General features: G+C 40.5%; 1 protein-coding gene across 1 annotated transcript in view; it reads left to right on the plus strand.

Annotated features, from left to right (window-relative positions):
• The window catches only part of LOC311275177 (putative flavin-containing monoamine oxidase A), a 47404-nt gene that overhangs the window by 16975 nt on the left and 12296 nt on the right, over positions 1-18133 (plus strand). Inside the window, exons 8-10 of the mRNA XM_084383485.1 lie at positions 5626-5726; positions 12900-13058; positions 16354-16440. Of these exons, the coding sequence (XP_084239611.1) occupies positions 5626-5726; positions 12900-13058; positions 16354-16440 (347 nt within the window). The remainder of the gene's footprint in view (positions 1-5625; positions 5727-12899; positions 13059-16353; positions 16441-18133) is intronic.

Here is an 18133-nt window from a genome sequence, read left to right on the forward strand (position 1 = left end):
CAGTTTTCTGCAGACTGGTGCCCTTTTGACTTTTTTTTGCCCCTCAGATTGCCGGAGTCTGCCATGGTTTGGCTGACAGCGCTGTAAGCAGCCCGGCAGCAGGACAGATGCTCTGTGGTGCATAACTTAACTACCAGGAACTCTGTGTTTTTCCCCGAGTGTGACTGGTTTGGGCAGCTGTCCTAGCAAATGTTGCCTCTGTCTCCAGGGCAACCAGTGCCAATATGTGATGTACTCAGCTTCAGACCCTTCCAGGCAGACTGGAGTGTATTTCATGTGACCCTACGTGATTCATGCTAACGCAGGTCAACAGAGTTGACATAGTTAGATTCCAATGCCAAATAGAATCCTTACATATCTATAGATGAGTGTACAGTAACCTTCTTTGGTCACTTGTGCTGCCACTAGACATTTCTTCAGGTTCAGTTTTCTATTTTATGTTGTGACAACGCTGTGCTTATGCTCCAGATAGGTTAAGACAAAAGAATCACTCAGGGTTAGGGTTTGGTTGGTACAGACACAGCTGGAGATGTTCCGAGGTCGCGTCAAAAACTACTGGCGTTGTCGACAGAAACACGGCTGGACATTGTCCCAAGGTCTCCTCAACAGGATCCAGTAGTTTCACGCTTCCAGATGTTGAACCGCAGTCTCGAACGGAGGTCATTTGCTTGGCAGCCTTCTCACCTGTAACTCCACCACCATCCGCTCCACCTCCAGATATGACAGTCAGCTAATAAACAGGTAATGGGAACGTGATAGGACACGTTTTGTAAAAATGTCAATATGGTACGTAGGCCTATGACACATTCAAATGTGAACATATCAGTGGTTTGCAGAAACATCAACAACCAACATGTAATCCTGGTGACTCAGCTGGTGGGGCAGCTGCTCATGTATATCTATATTATATCAAATAGATTTGAGATATCTATATTTGAAGAACTTGCACTCTTCGAATTTTCAACTCTGAAAATTGGGGACAGTCCAAGAATAATACATGGTATATTGGAGTAGAGTCGTGCATTGTGTTTTCATTTTGATGGACCGGCACTCACACTGGTCTACCCCTCATTTAACATGAGCAAACAACACAACAACTGTCAGACTTCAGGTCTTGTATTCCTAGATTTTGATCAGTGCACAAAAACACCTCACATCACCTTTTCCCAACACAGGCCTGCCCTATCCAAAGCAGCGAGACGAGCACAGACAAACCGCAGAGGCAGAAATCTCACGAGGAAATAACCAGCAGATAATAGTGTGTTCATGTAGAACCTCGTCCCTTTCAGAAAGAAGCTGGTTGAGAAAAACATTCTCAGCTATTTCCTGTTTGTGGTCCACCAGCTATGGTTAGTGAGCTATTTATTCATAGGAGATTAAAAGCCATCCGATATCAGACCACAGTTAAATTAATTCATAAACTAATGAGAGCAATTTTAGCCGAAAGGGTCCTCCTCCTTGAGTCTGCTTTTGTCGAGACCAACAGCAGAAATTATTAAGAAATGTCGGAGCTACAGTGTGTGTGTGTGGAGGGAGATGGGGGAGGGTGTCTGCTGCTACTTCCCAGCCTTCAATTTCAATAAGTGTCAAGGGGCTACATGCATAATTCAATGAAAGATCTGTGATGTAATGTGCCCGTAGATACAGGCCTCCATCTAACATTTGGAGTAAGTGGTTGGTGAATTGTGCCGCATATTTCCGACAGATTTAATGATAGTGAGGGCTGTTATCTTTTGTTGTTTGTATCCATATGTTGTTAGTGCTTCATTCTTTTGCATTGACCTCCTGGATATTATGGATACATGCCTTGTGGTATTGTATAAAAGGCCCTTCTATCCTTGTTTTTGATCAAAAGGCTCATATGCTGGATTGTTGAAAATCATCAGGCAAGTGAGAGGTTATACATTAGATACTTCTTCTCTTTTCTCCACAACAGGTTGTTACATGCCTTGCAATGCTCTGTTGGCTTTTCGGGATGAAAGAGATGATCCAATTTCACAGCCTACACCGGCACAGCCATGAACTACACCTCAGCTCTAGCTAGCTTAAGCTATTTTCATACTTTTGAAAGTTTCTATGCACCCCTCTTTATAAATTGCCATTCAGAAACTGCATCTCTGGATCATCATCCCTTTGATGTTACGTTGTGATTTGAGTGGCTTTTCATGTTTCGCTTTTCTCATCCCACTGACAAAGACACTAAAGGTGCCTGTGCACCATGATAAAAGTTCAGAGTGAGAAAATAATGGAAATTCTGAAGCCCCTCGCTGGAGGCTACCACAGACGTGACTCACAGGTCGGCGAGGGGGGAAAGCAAGGTCAACACTGACCACTAGTGCATTCACAAAAATGAAGACAGGGCGGCTCAAATGCCACAGTATTTTAAAAAGAGGAAAGTGAGATTCAGAACGACAGAAAGGCGATGAAAAGACTGAAAGGAAACCACTCTGGGGGAAGCAGCGTACTCAGAAGTCAGAGTGTTAAGGGTCAGGAACTAGCAGTTGTGCAGATTGCTCCGGAGCCCTGGGACGTTCTTGAACTTAAATCTATTTTCCAAAGATGACAGAGTGATGCAAAAAGCTTTCCGATGAACTGTCAAATGAGAGCACTGTGAGAGGGGATTGTGTCAGCATGTTTTAGAGGGAACCTGCCGCACTCCTCTGTGTCCGGTCCAAGGATAAACCCCGTCTTTATCCTTTCATCCTCTGGTCAAACTAAGACACAGGTGCTCTTTGACTAAAATGGTTCAGGACTCTGACTGACACCATAGAGATTGTTCATAACTATATATAAAACTGCCAAATATTTTTAATAGCAATATGATCATTAAAGGTCCAATTTTTAAGAAACTTAAAAGTTCCCAACTCGTCAAATACTGACACTTTAGGTTTCCCAACTCATCAGATATTGATGCGGCCATCCCAAAGTTGGGAATGAGACTCAAAAATCAACTTTCTTACAGATCTTTAATGAATAGGTTCAATACAAAAGACAAAGTGCAGCTGGACGATTGGAATGTCACTAGTTTTGCAGGTATTTCGTAAACTTCCTTCGGTATAAACCAAAGTATTGGACAATGTGACATTTTGAGTTGATGGTGATGTTCGAATGAAAGTCAGGAGAACCCCTGAGTCATTATAGTCCATCTTGAAGGGGACATGGACGTGTGTACCAAATATAAATCCATCCAACAGTTCGTTGAGACATTTCACAAATGTCAGCCTCGGGGTAAAGTCAAGGGATTCTGTGGAAAATGTCATGGCAATTCATACAGCAATTTCTTTTAGACATTTCAGTCTGCACCAAAGTGGTGGACCAACCGACCAATCAACCAATCCTGCCTTCTGAGCGATATGCTAGAATGGCCAGACCTTAACTCCAAAGTAAAATAAAGTAATACGTTTAATTTATGGAAAACCAGCACCAGACATGTGTTTGCCTTTCTTTTGTTTGCGTGTACAGTTTGAAGTGCCAACCCAGCAGCAAATACTGCACTGTTGCAGAAGCCACTTTAGGTTCAACTGTCTAAGAGGAAATGCTCCGTATTTATCCTGTGGAGATGCCATGTCCTATAGTGGATTTAGGCCACTTTTTCAGAAGGTGCCAAAAGTGAGGAACTTTCAAACAAGTCTGGAAATTGCTGGATGCCAGAAAGAATGCATGACAATAGTCTAATTTTGTCACTGCTGCAAATGGAAGCCTGTTTACAAGCAGCACTCTTGTCCCCATTCATCAGCTACCTACCTTTTGAACAAACAGAACCGTGCTTCATCTCATGTTATTATCTCCAGCAGGCATAAAACTAGAGGAAATCATGGTCGTGTGTGTCTGTGTTGTTGAGTGTGTCTCTGTGTGTGTATCTGTCCACAGCTAATGTCGCATAGGTCTACTGCTGGACTCATCAGTCAAATATTGTTTGTGCACATTTATGACTGTATGCTCAAGGACCTCTCATGGTTGCAATAAACAAACCTAGTTTATTGACTGTTCTGTTTTATGCAAACATTGACTGCTGACTCCTCAATCCTTTTAAGCGGTTGGAAGCAGCCACAAGTGATCAACCAACACATCCCCATAATGTACTTAAACGACTGAATAGATTGAGTGCAAGAGAAAACAATATACAGTATATCACCATTCCCAAAAACAACATGACTGTTACAGTGTACCAGGGACAGTAACGGACCTTTGTTGTACGCTCGCAGTTTGGTTAGATTTAGGTACTAATACTACTTGGTCAAGTTTAGGCAAGAACACTTCTTGGTCAGAATTTAACATGACAACTAATTGGTTAGGTTTAGGGAATAAAACAGTTTGGTTAGGTTTAGGAAAACATTGGGGTTTGGGTTCAAATAACCGTAACTTTATTTACGAATGTTATATAAGTGATGTAACTTATCAACTACATTAGTAATGTGAGAGAACTCAACAACAATTCTTGCCGAGTCTATTGAAAGCCACATTTTGGCCTTTGTCGTGGCCTAAAACACTAACATCTATAGAAAAGTACATCTAGAACAGCATCTGCAGATTCATTCCACACCTGACATGTTATTATCCACTAAATTAGGCACAAGAAGAGATGAATAATCCCTGCCATCTTGACTTGACTCTTCTGAGGGCACTCTTCCAGTTTAGTTACATAAACTGCCTTTCCATTGAACTTGTTTATTCATGTCGGTCATCTCGGTTTAAATGTAATGCTGAGTTGCACGAAAGTGTCACAGCAGATTTGTGTGTGTGAGAGTGGATGACAGCGTTGTCACTGAAGAGCACTTTACCGTTCTAAAGAATAAGATGCCAGAATATGTCTTATTTAGCCTATGACAATTTAACATCTGCCTGACAAATAATGAGGTAGAAGGCATCTCCTGCTATCAGCTTAGACGGTTTTGGTGTCAAAACAAATAGCATTATGAATATGACACTACTTGACAGGTCCTATGTCATGTGTACAGTGCTGTCATTTAAACGTCTAAGTGACCATGTCAAATTAGTTCGGAGCCACTTATCATGTCACTGTTTTTCAATTTTACTGCTCGAGGCTCATCAATTTTGTTTAGCATTAAGGGCATTATTTTGAGGTTGCTGACAGGCTGTTGACAGTTTCTAAATAATGTTTCACATCTTCGACTGGTTCATTCGTTAAAAGCCTGGCTTTAGGCCAGATGTCGCTTTACTTGCCAGAGCAAGCACAGAGGCAGTCTGGCTTCTCTGCATGCGTGACATACACTTGCTCTCATGGCACTGATGGAGTTATTTGACCGCTCTCACATCAGTGTGAGATGGAGCTTTTACAGATGTAAGTGCTGTGATTAGTACTATGGAGCACAGCAACAGCCGGAGCACTATTAGGTCATGGGGATTTCTTTGCAAGGCCATTAATGCTAGTCAATGATTCAAGATAAAACCCTCCTGATCGATAGAGGGATTAGCTCAAGTGTACTATCCGTCTTAACTTATTTTTATTTTCCTCTTTTACTCCGACTCTCAAATAAAGCAGAGATTTGCTCGCCAAGTTATAAATAAATTACGCCAGGTGAGACCAGGGAAGATGGATTGAATGGAATTAAATAGAGCATACAGTTTTTTGGGATTCATGCTGTACTGTTGTTTTCCCAACAGCGAAGATATGCTACCAGCCAGCCCTGCCCAGCCAGAGAGAATTCCTTACACAGAACATGCCTGTGGGCCACATGATAAAATTCATCATCACCTACCAGACGGTGAGTAACAGAAGATGCATCACAGTTTGAACAGACTTTGACATTAATCATGGTTCGATGATACAAACACTGAAACATTAATTTAAAACAATCATTAAACTCAAATAATGTGACGGATGCTACAGCTATAAAGAAAAAAAGCCGTTTTTGAAGTTTATCATTAAATTCCTACTTATAAGTGGTTGGATGTGAAACTTTCTGTCTGGTTAATGGAAAACAGCATTTGGTGGATTTCCAAACCCAATGCAGATGATAAAAACATCTAATTACATTTCATGCTTGTCAAATTTTATATTTTACAGTTGCACCACAGAGGCTCATTTCACAAAAAAGCAATTTAAGAGTGCTGCTTACACACAGATCACAAATGGTGGCCGTGCCACGTTTTAGAATTGATTGCAAATTGCAGATAAATTTGTGAGTCCTACGGGGCTCCAAGTGCGCCGTTTGTTTTGATTAGTGATATTCATGAAAATGAGCAGAAGATGAAATGCTCTTATTGTAAATTGTAGATTGAAAGTCGCAAATTTGGTGAAAGAGGCCCCTGTATTTGAATAATCTGGATCAAAACTGGATCAAAATACCAATACAAGTGTGTAGTATTCAGTCATTCATGACCAGAAATACATTTGAAGTCGAACTGTGCAATATCTTCTTTCATACAAAGGCAAAAATGTTTCCCAGCAGTGGACTCAGAAAGTAGTGAGGGAACATCACCTTCAAATATGTATTTGTTTTTTATTTTTATAAAAAAAGAAAACCCTGCAGCAGACAGCAGTCGAGTCATTTGGCTCAAGTTCTGTATGGATGTCAGTATGACGTACAAAAAGAGCTTCTAGCACATGAAATTTGATTTGTTTAATCTTTTCCATTTTGCACTTTACAGCCACACAATTAATTAGCAAAATGCTCTTGCACCTTGTTAGTGGATTAAATGTGCCTACCATAATGAACACAAAATCATTAGCGCGCATGCAAACACTTATTAGATCTGTGCCTTGGTATCTTGCCAAGATGCATTTGGAGTCTGATAAACACATGAAAATATTGGTCACTGATCTAGAATACGAATTATTTGATTTTCCTTTTCTCTGTGTGGCCTTGCCCAAACTTGCAGACTCACAGACTTTACAAGCTTGCACTAGTAACCTCTGGCGTGCCAGTCCAAATCCACAATTGATCAAGTCTGGAGGATACACAACTTAGATAAAACATGTATTATGGTGTACAAAATGTACAAGTCTTTTGGCTTAAAAATGAACACATGTTGCCGATGTGAATTCTGTTAGGCACTGGTCATATAAATGGCAACTATACAGCTATTTTACAGATCAAAATGGGTCTGTAAAGTGTGCCGGTAAGCCATGATATTAAGCCAGCACGCACAACTCAACTATGGAATGCAGTCCTTTTCTAATCAATCAACAACTACTGTACACCTGTGAGTTTCCCACCATCACAAGGCAAATTGTGGTCTCATGTCACCGCACATCGCACAATTTAACTCAACATGATGGCAGACCGATGTCACTGTGAACATTTTGATTCAGCCTTCAACTGTGCATGCCGCGACGGGACCCTTCGCCACTGCTGCTGCGTGGTGTTACTTTGAAAGTGCATGTACAACAAGTGTTGTACTGCGGCAGTGTGCATGTCTCAACGCTCTCTACAGACTCAGAGAACCACAAAACAATGCTGTCTTCCCTCTGATGCTCTATCTCACCCTTACTGAGAGGCTGATTGTTTCTATGCTTGACATCTAAAGCTTCCATTTGATTTCTGTGTTACATTTGACCACATTTTCAATATAATCTGGCCTCTAGGAGATTATTCCTGCAGAACCCTTAAACACAAAATCTTAGGGTTAGAAAGAGCAGGCCAATTCCCTCTCCGTCGAACTGAAGACCATTAGGGCCATCTTTTTGAATACATTGATTACCAATCAGGTCTGATTTCAGCCAGTCCTTCCCTCAGAAACCTTGTCCCTTGCCATCAATAACTGTCAGTGTACTGACTAAAGAAGTGCATTGGCCATGGTCAAAAGCAACTTGTAGAAGCGTTATCAAGCAGAACAAAGTACACTGATGTGTAGGCCTCTCACCTCAGCCAAAGTCCCTTGAGATGTACTTTGTGTACCTGAGAAAAATCGTTCATGCTTGAAAACCCACAAGTGTCATTGACTGCTAGTAGCTCTGGGTGAAGCAGTGGGTCAGATACCTCCACATCTGGTTGAAGTTGTTGTCATTTATTAGGATCAAGGGACAGTCGTGAATGTTGTATTACTGCGATGTATTGATGTTAATGATAAATTGGATTTATTGAAAAAAAAAAAAAAATTATCCTTGATGTGAAATATTGAATCACTCATACTAATTTTTCCTAAAGCTGTGCCGTGTGAGAAAATACATCATCTTTTTGCACAGTGTTTGCTTTTGGTTTGCAAAAGGTTTGACACTAAGGTGCATCGAAGCAGAAGCAGACACTAAAGGTCAAGACAACTGAGTAAGCTATCGCAGACAAGTCAGAGTCTGCATGTTGACATGGGAGACATCGCTGAGTGGTCGTACAAACCGAATTTGCGCCACCATCACTCTGGTACAAGGTACACGAGGTGATGATGAGCGGTTTCAGTGGTCAATAAGTGCCACAAGATCTAAGAGTCTGGAAGATTTCTGAACACTGTGGTGATAAAGGAATGACATCCATGTTTTAAATTATACATAAATATTTAGACACCCCCCATCACTCTAGCTGAAGTTAGAGCGAGCAACATTGCTGTTTTGATTGAAAACAGCTTGAGAGGGAAGCACACAGTGCATACAAACAAATCCTCTTCTAGGAAATCAAGAACCACCAGCAATTCCCACTGAAGGGAGAAGAAGAGTGTGCTTAGTGGTGGACACTGCCATCTTATTCTCTGTAGGACACATTTCAGGGGAGAGCGGTTAAAAAAAACAGCCACAACCAACGAGAAACTTAGATAGCAGATGGCAGCAGACATTTCTCTAGCAGATGTAAAAAAAAAAAAAAAAAAAAGAGAAAGCTGACTGAGCAGTTCACTGAAACGCTCTTGTCACATCACTTGTGCAAGCCCAAGGATGTTGCGTTTTCATCATAAATAGCTAAGTCTGCATTCCTGCCTTGGATGATCTTCTCCACAGTGGGGGACAAACCAAGAAGCAGAAGCTTGTCCCTCTCAGGATCCTTGGAGGCAGCCTCGGGCTGGGCATCACATCTGTCTCTTCACTTACCTGTGATGAGTCTTCCTAGCGTTGGGTTATTTGCAGGGGCCACTCCTCCAGCAGCTGAATCATATCGGCATTATATGGAGTTTATGTAAGGTCTCTGTGTAAAACACTGAGCTACAGCATATCGTGTAGCCTGAGGGAGCCTGGGCAAACCCATCCAGTCCCAATTGTGGATAGTTGTGGTGTGACAGGTCAGGCGGTAGGTGCAGCAGGTGTCCTGCCCTGAGGTAAAAAGATTGACATATGTGTACATGAACAAGGTCCAGCAATGACAAAGGGAGGTGGATTAGGCAAGGTTCTCACTCACCTGGAGTCTACAACTACAACTTCATATTGCCAGGAACAGCTTCTTCTCTTCAGAGTGCCTCCTGAGCTCTAGAATTGGATGAAGGTATGCCATCATACTTCACCCTTGTTGATCAGTGAAATTAGCCTCACTGACAGTGCTCCTTGGCAGGGCAGCTGCAGAAAGGAAATGATGATGGCCCTGAAGAAATTATTTGAAATAAACAACCTTTTTTAGGTTTGTCGCGGAAGCTGACTCTTATGTGATTTAGAGTGCTTTTGCTACTTAAAACTCTTCTTATTGTAGTGTCAAAATAAAAATAAACGGATGTTTTGCCTCCATTATTCTCTGCTGTGCTTAATATTTAGCCAAAACCATCAAATTGCAACAGTGGATCATTGTGGGGTGAGCAGGCGGGTGGCAGGTGGTGCAGTAGTCCTGCCTTGAGGTAAAAAGATTCACATGGAAGAACCAAGTGGGATACCACCAGGGAGGTAGCTGAGGCATTCTTGACTAGGACAGGATCCTCACTTATGGGGTGTGTTTACAAAACTACATCCTTGTCCAGCGTGCTGTGCACTACCAAAACGTTCTCACTCCCAAATTGGACAGCTTGGTCACTGCCCTTAAGATTCAAACCATGGCACTCCACCTACCCTTCTAGCGTCAGTTTTGCACATGAAGGGCTTCGCGGTCAAGTTAGCACAATGGAACGTCCAGTTACACTAAGGGTTAGGGTTATTATTAGGGTTGTGACATCACCCAGTGATGTACATGGCAACAGTTAAGTCATTTACGTAGGTTTATGTACTTACATTACATACATAAAAAAAAAAAAATTACTCTGGTCTCACAGATGGGATGTGGACCCTGGTCTCCAGAGGGAAAGTGATGTGAATAACCTACCTCCTGACTCTGACTTTTCTTGCTCTTTATATTAGTGCACTAGAGAGGCGCTTCAAGAAGTGACGCTACAGGTGTATCTACAGCATCAAATGTAGAAGTTTAGGGCTGCTGAACAGGCTGCTGTATTTGACGTGTTGGGATTGAGAATGGGCTGGCACTGTGTACTCGCTGTGTGTTGCCAGGAACAGCCTCTTCTCTTTAGAGTGTCTCTTGAAGTCTCAAATTGGATGAAGGTATGCCATCATACTTCACGCTTGTTGATCAGTCAAATTAGCCTCCCTGACAGGGCTCCTTGGCAGGGCAGCTGAGATGTCCTGTGCAGAAAATGGATGGGTCTGGCCCTCAAGAAACTATTTGGTATCTTGCCATAGCTAAATCTTATATGATTTAGAGTGCTTTTGCTACTTCAAATAATTTTTTTAGAGTGGTGTAAAATTATAATGGTCCATTGTTCTTAGGCCACACTTGGGAGCGTTGCGGCACAGGGCAATGTCAATAAGTTTTGTTTTTTACTCTCTGTGGTTACATTAAGCTTAGTTGTTCTTTTGCAGTCGCAGCAAAATGTCTTTGAAGTAGGCAAGATAATGAAAGACAACTTGAATATTGCTACCATTTCTTCAATGATCATTTCTCAAATCAAGTCAGTATTTATTTGAAAACGCATAGTAAAAAGTGAAAGTAACATGCATAAATAAATACGCAACAGTCAGAGTCACAATTACCAACAGTGTTAGAGATAAAGTATATCTGGATGCATGAATAAGTAAAAACACATTGAAAACACATCTTGATGTTGGCAGACATATGCATGCACATGCATATGTAAATGCATAAGCACATCCACACACAACAGTTAGCAGAAGTGATACAAAGATTGCTGATATAAGTAATCCAACTTTAAAACATCAAAGTAAGTCCCAAAATGAATGTATGCATAAATAAGAAATGTCAAATTGATGTGTCATTTGATGCACATTCAAAACACTCTGTTCTGGCCAAAAGCCTTGGTTGCAGGTACTTCAGAGTCCCTTATTATTACATGAGGCCGCGAATTTGCCAGCAGGCTACACATAGCGTGTGCAAGAAAGCCAAATACTTATTATTTAATGAGACATTTAATTTCCATTTGTAGGTCTCATGCCATCTTAGGAAGTACCAAAGAAAAGATGTTGTAATTATAAAACCTGTCAAAATATTAAGGTCCCCTTTAAACGGATCTCAGACAAGATTATGCTTTTTATTTGTACTGTGTGTGTTTGTATGTGGTTCAGTTTTGTACGACACAGTTATGCTACACTGTACGTTGGTTAAATGACATTTATTTCTCACTTCCATGTAATACAGCAGGGATCGGCTCCAGCCTCCCCTTGACCCTGAAAAGGATAAGCCGTTTCAGATAATGGACGGATGGTTGGACTTCCATGTAATACGCTGGTTTGAATGCGTTCTTATTCAGACCGGAGCCCAATACCGGACAGCATTAAATTTTTAGATTACTCATTCATAGCCAGCACCCAGTCTTCAAGTACATGCATTGTGTGGTCTCTATAGGTTGATAAATTAGCTAGGTAGAAAAAGTGAATATTGCATGCGAATAAAGCTCAACGCACCAAGAAAGTATTACTTTTGTGTTTTGTACAATCACCGGCTGGCTACTGAATGGGAGACCTAAGAAAAATATGAAGATACTGAAATGCTCCTGCTGTACTATCTGTCTCCTCAGACACAAATGGCTTATTGGCAGGATATGTTGCATACTTTGTGGTGGTTAAACCAAGAGGGCAATGCAAATGCATTTTGAAAATGCCAGGAGGAGAGCAAGTTAGCTGTTAACAGCTGGTGAGAAGCAGAGTCCTGCATTGTGTTTATTTTCATTTTAACGTAACAACGCAAGTTTACAATAAGTTAATCTACTGAAGTATTTCAGCTGAGTACAGTTTGGAGGTAGAAGTACTTTGAGATTTGTAGTTTCGAGTTGAAATGACCAGGTGGTGGCGTAGTGGCTTCAGGGCACAAAGACCTCAGTACAAAGTCTGAAACAACAACCTGAGACCCATATTTGTACTAAATTCTGCATATTATTTTTTTTTGTATTAATTCTGTTTTTTTTTTACCTTTTCATTTGGTTTCAAACCGATTTCATCAAATCGGGCAAAATAGATATACTTATTTATTTACTCAACATTTCAAATTGTGTTTTTAATCTGCTTCCAACAACTATAGAAGACAATGAAGTAAAGTGATCATTGTTTCCTGGCATATGCAGAAACAATGGTGGTTTAGCTACATTGTGCTGCTTCTGTTTGCTGGTCGTTCAGGGGAAGCTTGCCGTGTTGAATTGAATCTCAATTATTATTTGCAAAATACAAGTCTTTGAATTAGGAGCAGGGACATTGGACCAGACTACACCTGCTTGCTCAAGAATGCTGAGAGATTATGAGGCAATTCAAGCATGTGAATTGCTGTCTTTTTCCACTGACTTTTTATATTCTCGCAGTGAATGTGGTTGGGGCAGAGGTACACTTAAAACGTACGGTATCCTGACAGCTATATGCACTTGACCAGATCAGAATAAACCCTTGAGTGAAAGATGTTTTGTTGCCACAAGGATCTATTCTGCCTTCAGGCCGGGACTGAAAGCCATGCCATGCAATATAACTTGCACTGCCTTTCGAGTAAACGGCTCTGATTATCGATACTGTATATGATGAAGCTGTCTCTTTTTCTCCGCAGGCATTTTGGAAGGAGAAGGGCTTCTCCGGAGAAATAGTGGCAGGATCATCCATTGACTGTCCATTCTGTGTTACCTTTGATGCCACCAGCCCCAGTGGTAATGCAGCCTTGGTTGGCTTCATCGCCGGCCTGCAGGCTTCTCAGTGGACCTCCAAGGAGGTAATGGGTTGTCAACATGGAGACAGATGCCATGATTAGTGGGTCTAGTCTCCTATAGTGATATATATATATCTATAATATAACCTGTGTTCTCTCCTTGTACACCACTATACCTTGTGCCATCAATTGTAATTGTCATTGGGATTTGTTGTGATCTCATAAATTACTGACACATATAAATAGTAAATGAACATGAAGTAATTGATGCAAATTATGTCCATCATTAAGGTGAGGCTTTGTAATTATATTATCATATACAGTATACGAGTTGTAAGATGATAGTGTGGTTTGCGAGATGTGGGTAGGCATGAAATAGTCTATTATCAAGAGCTATTCCTGATCTCACAAATTGCCTGGTGAGATGTGACTCTGAAGTTAAATCATGTCAATTAGTTTCCCACCATGAAAGAAATCAAAACAGAACAGAGTTTTCAGCATCACATAGTGCTTTTACTATTTCTCATGCATGTTTAGGATTAAGCCCGGAACATATGTTGCGTGCAGACAAACGCAAGATAGTGTGCATTGTTAAAATTATGTAATTGTGCCAAACAAAATGCCCAGGGGCAACATTATGGACATTGCATGTGAGATTGTGCACCATCTGAGCTCTGAAACAGCACAGTGAATAGACCGAGGAGAACGGTTGGGTGGACGTCGTGCCAGTGTCACTCAATGGTACTTTAAAGAATATGTGAAACAATGGGGTAAAACAGTTTGGCAACTGGCTTTTGATTTATTTATTTATTTTTGGTAATACTTGCACAAGGCACTGAGGTACTTAATTTGTTCATTTGTGCTTCTGAATTTTCAGCTCTTTGCAATGGAAACAAAGACAACCTTTATAATTGCACATGGTGGTTACACATGCAAAATCAACATTTGACTCGCATTCAATTTCATTCTAAGCAAGTGAAGGGGCAAAAAAACAAAACAAAACAACATTCACATCCATTGGCAAAGCAAATCCATATTTGAGATTAGTGTGAAGTTTAACTTTGGTTAACTTTGACAGGCAAGGTCACGGTGTGTGTGTGGTTGACCCTTTAATCTGACTACACACTCGTAAACTTAGATCCAGGTGCCTCACATTCAGCACTGGAAGGCAATTTTCATTCCCCCCAGGTATTTTTCCTCCTGGACCCTGGAACGCTGGGATAATGTTGTGCTGCTGTGTTCCAGGTTGCTAATCATATATACATAACTATAAGACGATTCCTAGTCAGTGTCGAGTTAACCTTGAGCTAACATTAATGCTTTCTAGAGATAGTGGGATTTCCCAAACTGACTCACATATAAACACAAAACTAATTAGCTGGCTCAGACTTGTTAGAATTAGAATATCTGCCGAAAACAATTATGTTCCCAGAACAAATTTAGGCACAACATCCACAAACTCCACATGTGTTGTATACTAGCTAGTAGCACCGTGTTCCCCGCTCGCCTGCACAGCTAATTGACTCAGAGACTCAACAGTTTTTCTGTGATCCAAACATTTCCAATAACGTCAGAGTCCAAAAGTGAAAAGGTATTGAAAAAAGGCAGTTAGGTAATTAATTTCCAAAATTCACAACACTTCTGCTTCGGTCCATGTTTGTTGGCCCTTAGCCTCTCAAAGACAAGATTTAAACTGCGTTCACAAAACTGTTTGCTCTCCGGCTCGCTGTACACAAGGGAGGAACAAATATAAATTATATCAAAGAAAGTTGATTTATAAAAAATAAGAAAAACTCTTTAAATCTGATGAAGCACTTTATATAAATATGTTGGAGCTCCTTCAAATGCAGTAGTGAGGTCCTGACATGGTTTTCTTGAAGTTCATAATGACTTTATAAATGTTACTTTAACAGCTGAGAGAAATAGCACAACGGGAGCTCGCAGTCTATATGCGTCGACTGTGGTTTGACATTTATTATCATGAATATTAAAGTTTGAACCCCCCCCCTTCTTCTCTTCTTTTTCACACAAATAACAATAAATATATTGAGTTTTTCTCCAGCTCAGTCAGTTACAACGTTGCCATGGAAATGGCAGAGTATTATTTTTTGCGATGAGCAGGAGTGATGTCATTCTGATTTTAACACAGTCTTAATGTCTGCTTGACCAATCCGATAGCATGGTCAGGAATACTCGTTGTACAATGTAAAATGGTTTTATTAGAAGGAGTCACTTCATCGCTTAGTCACGATTAATTATTTATTATATTATATAATTATATAAAAGAATGGACACAATATGCTACCTTTATGCCCATGTGCTATTGACGGATACAATCCTCTTGTTCTCCCATACAGACCTTTCGCACACTCTGCTCACATCCTTTCTTCCTTTTTGTCCTTACTTTCCCTCTGTGTTGACATTTTCATTTAGTCCCAATGCTTTCTCTTTACCTGAAAATAAATAAATAAATCCGGCCCTGTCTCTCGTGTTGTTTTGGCATTTCGGTCATTAGTCTGACTTGCTACAAAGCTCGAGAGTAGCTGTTTCCCCGCTGTGTCACAGGGTGGTAAATAATTAACCCCCACTTGCTACCTCGCTGCTACACAGAGGAAAACAATGTTAGTGTATGTGAGGCCAGTGGACACCAGCGTTGCAATTACACATTGTTTGAGCTGTGAATAGGACTCACTTGTTAATATTAAGTTAAGTTTCATTTTTGTTTTTTCATATTCGTCTCTTGTTGGACTTTTGGTTTATTGTTTTGTTTTGTTTTTGTTTGTTGCACAGGCAGACTTATATGCTAAAGGGCATTTTTTTGCTATGTAATTTCACAGGATTTTCAGCTGACAGTACTGGCAGCCCTGCAGCAAATTAACTGTGAGGGTTTTTTTTTTCCTTTTTCTTTTTTTTTTTTGTTTAAATTCCTCAAGCGAAAGCAATTTGGCACCATGCTTCAATCCACTCTTTGTCCTTCTGTAAGGAGTGTATTAAGAGACTATGAGTCTCAGCTCCAAATTATTGCACAGGGGTGTGCTCGGAGCAAAGGTAAAGTGACATGCAGATGAGGAATCTTAGATAATTCTGCAACATCTGTCAGCATGTTTTATGGTGATCTGTCCTGTTGGTCCTCAGGCCTCCGCTGCTCTGTACATAACTCACCGTGTGAACTAATACAACCAGGAGCATGTGCTGACCAGGCTTGAGTTATTCAAATGGACTCCTACTGCCTGTGTCCAGCTTGGATGTGTTTCTAGAACATGCATTCATATTTCAGCAGCCTGCTGTAATAGTGCTGAGTGATGAGCAAGTGTAATGTAAGTATCGTGTTGGCTCAGGCGTTTTCTTCTGTTTGCAGGGTGCAGAGAGAAGAAACGCTGTGGTCTCCAGTCTGGTCAAATACCTCGGTCCTGAGGCCGCATCTTTTATCCACTATGAAGAGAAGGTAAGTTGTTCAGTGGCAGATGTCTGATGTTATAAAATGTGTATGTTTTGGTTAATTAAAATGCGGAAAAAACTCCTTATCTCACAATGTTTAAGAAAGTTACAAAAAAAATGTCCAGATTTTCTGGATCTGCAGTAAAAGCTAATGGGGTCTATTCTGGGCCGAGACTCATCCTCCATCCAAGTTTCTTGGAAATCTGTTGAGTAGCTCTTTTAGGGACGGTTTCTTTCAGTGCAACCTCATTTCTTAGGATGAAGATCCCTTCCAGTCCATACCCACTCATTTCTAAAACAGTTTTCATGTCAAAGAATACAAACAAATGGAATAGATCCTTAAAAGCCCATGGAAGGTGGGTTTAAAAACCTCCTGAAGGAAGGCAGTGCAAAGTACTTCCAATGGGTGGGCACACATCTATTATAGACAACTACAGGGAAATAACATGGTACATGCAGTAGATATACTCCTTGGTAAATAATGTGCCACACACATCCAGAATTACTTAGCTACATGATGTGCCGCCTACATCATTAGACTGTGAAAGAGAACATTAGTCATGTAGATGTATGATTTTAGTCCCTCGACTGCTTTTTCCTCACTTTTGAACGGCAGTATGGAAAGTTGCCCTGAGGAAACTGGAGGCAGGAATGTTAAGGGAGACATCAAGACTGTACTTTCGGAAACTCAACGGGAATGTGTAATTATAGAATACAATAACAACAGCCAGTGAAGACAAAAAAGAACCTGATAAAATGATGGTACAATGTTGAGAGGCATATTTGGCCTGGTTTTATGGTACTCCAATGGGAGTTTCTTAATATTATATATTAATTACTGTTGTACTTAAAATAGGATACACACTGGAAAACCAACTGTTCTATAATCAACTGTGCTACTTTCCACATGACAAGCTAAAGAGTTTTAATTCTACTAATCTGCATCTATATTTCAGAACCTTCTAGACCAGTTTAAATAGGTTCAATATTTAGTGTGTATATTTTTAGAATCAAGTCATGTGATCCAAATTATACTATAGGAGAATGGTCTGTGATAATTTTACTTCAGGTGACATAACCCCATCAACAGTGAACCATGAGCTTTATCATACATTCATAAAAGATGTCATGATAACAAGCCACTTTGAAAACTAAAGTCTGGTTTTGGTAAAAATGAACTTAGAGTTTGGTCCTTTGGGGGCAGGTCTCAGTGTTGTCTGAGGTGGGGGGGTCTGCTGTCTCAGATCATTGACTGTTTAAAATTCCTGGTGTGAAACTGAAGTCAATGCTGAAGTGTCTTGCATTCTGTCTAATGGCCAGTAAGGGGTAACCTCACTAGTTTCAAAAAGTCAGATTGTATGTAAGCTTATGAGAAAATGACTCTACATTTCACTTGAATTATCACCTCAGTTAACAGTCGTTAGTTTCAAGTCTTCTTCAATACATTGCAATGTTTATTTTGTAGTTTATGGTCCCATTTAGAGGAAAATAGACGATAATGGCTGGGTATGCTTCAGGGTGTGGCTGCTCTGTGATTGACAAGTCACTACCAAAGCATGTCCTTGGGTTCCCAGTCAGAGCCAATCAGAATATCTTCTGCAGCTCACAATTCTTAATCAAATACGGTCACTTTTGGATAAAAAAAAAAAAAAGAAGCCAAGATCAGTGGTACAGTCGTAATGTAAAACTCAAGGCTTCGA

The sequence above is a fragment of the Pagrus pagrus genome (genome assembly GCF_965226575.1).
Source record: "Pagrus pagrus genome assembly, chromosome: 19".
Classification (NCBI taxonomy): domain Eukaryota; kingdom Metazoa; phylum Chordata; class Actinopteri; order Spariformes; family Sparidae; genus Pagrus; species Pagrus pagrus.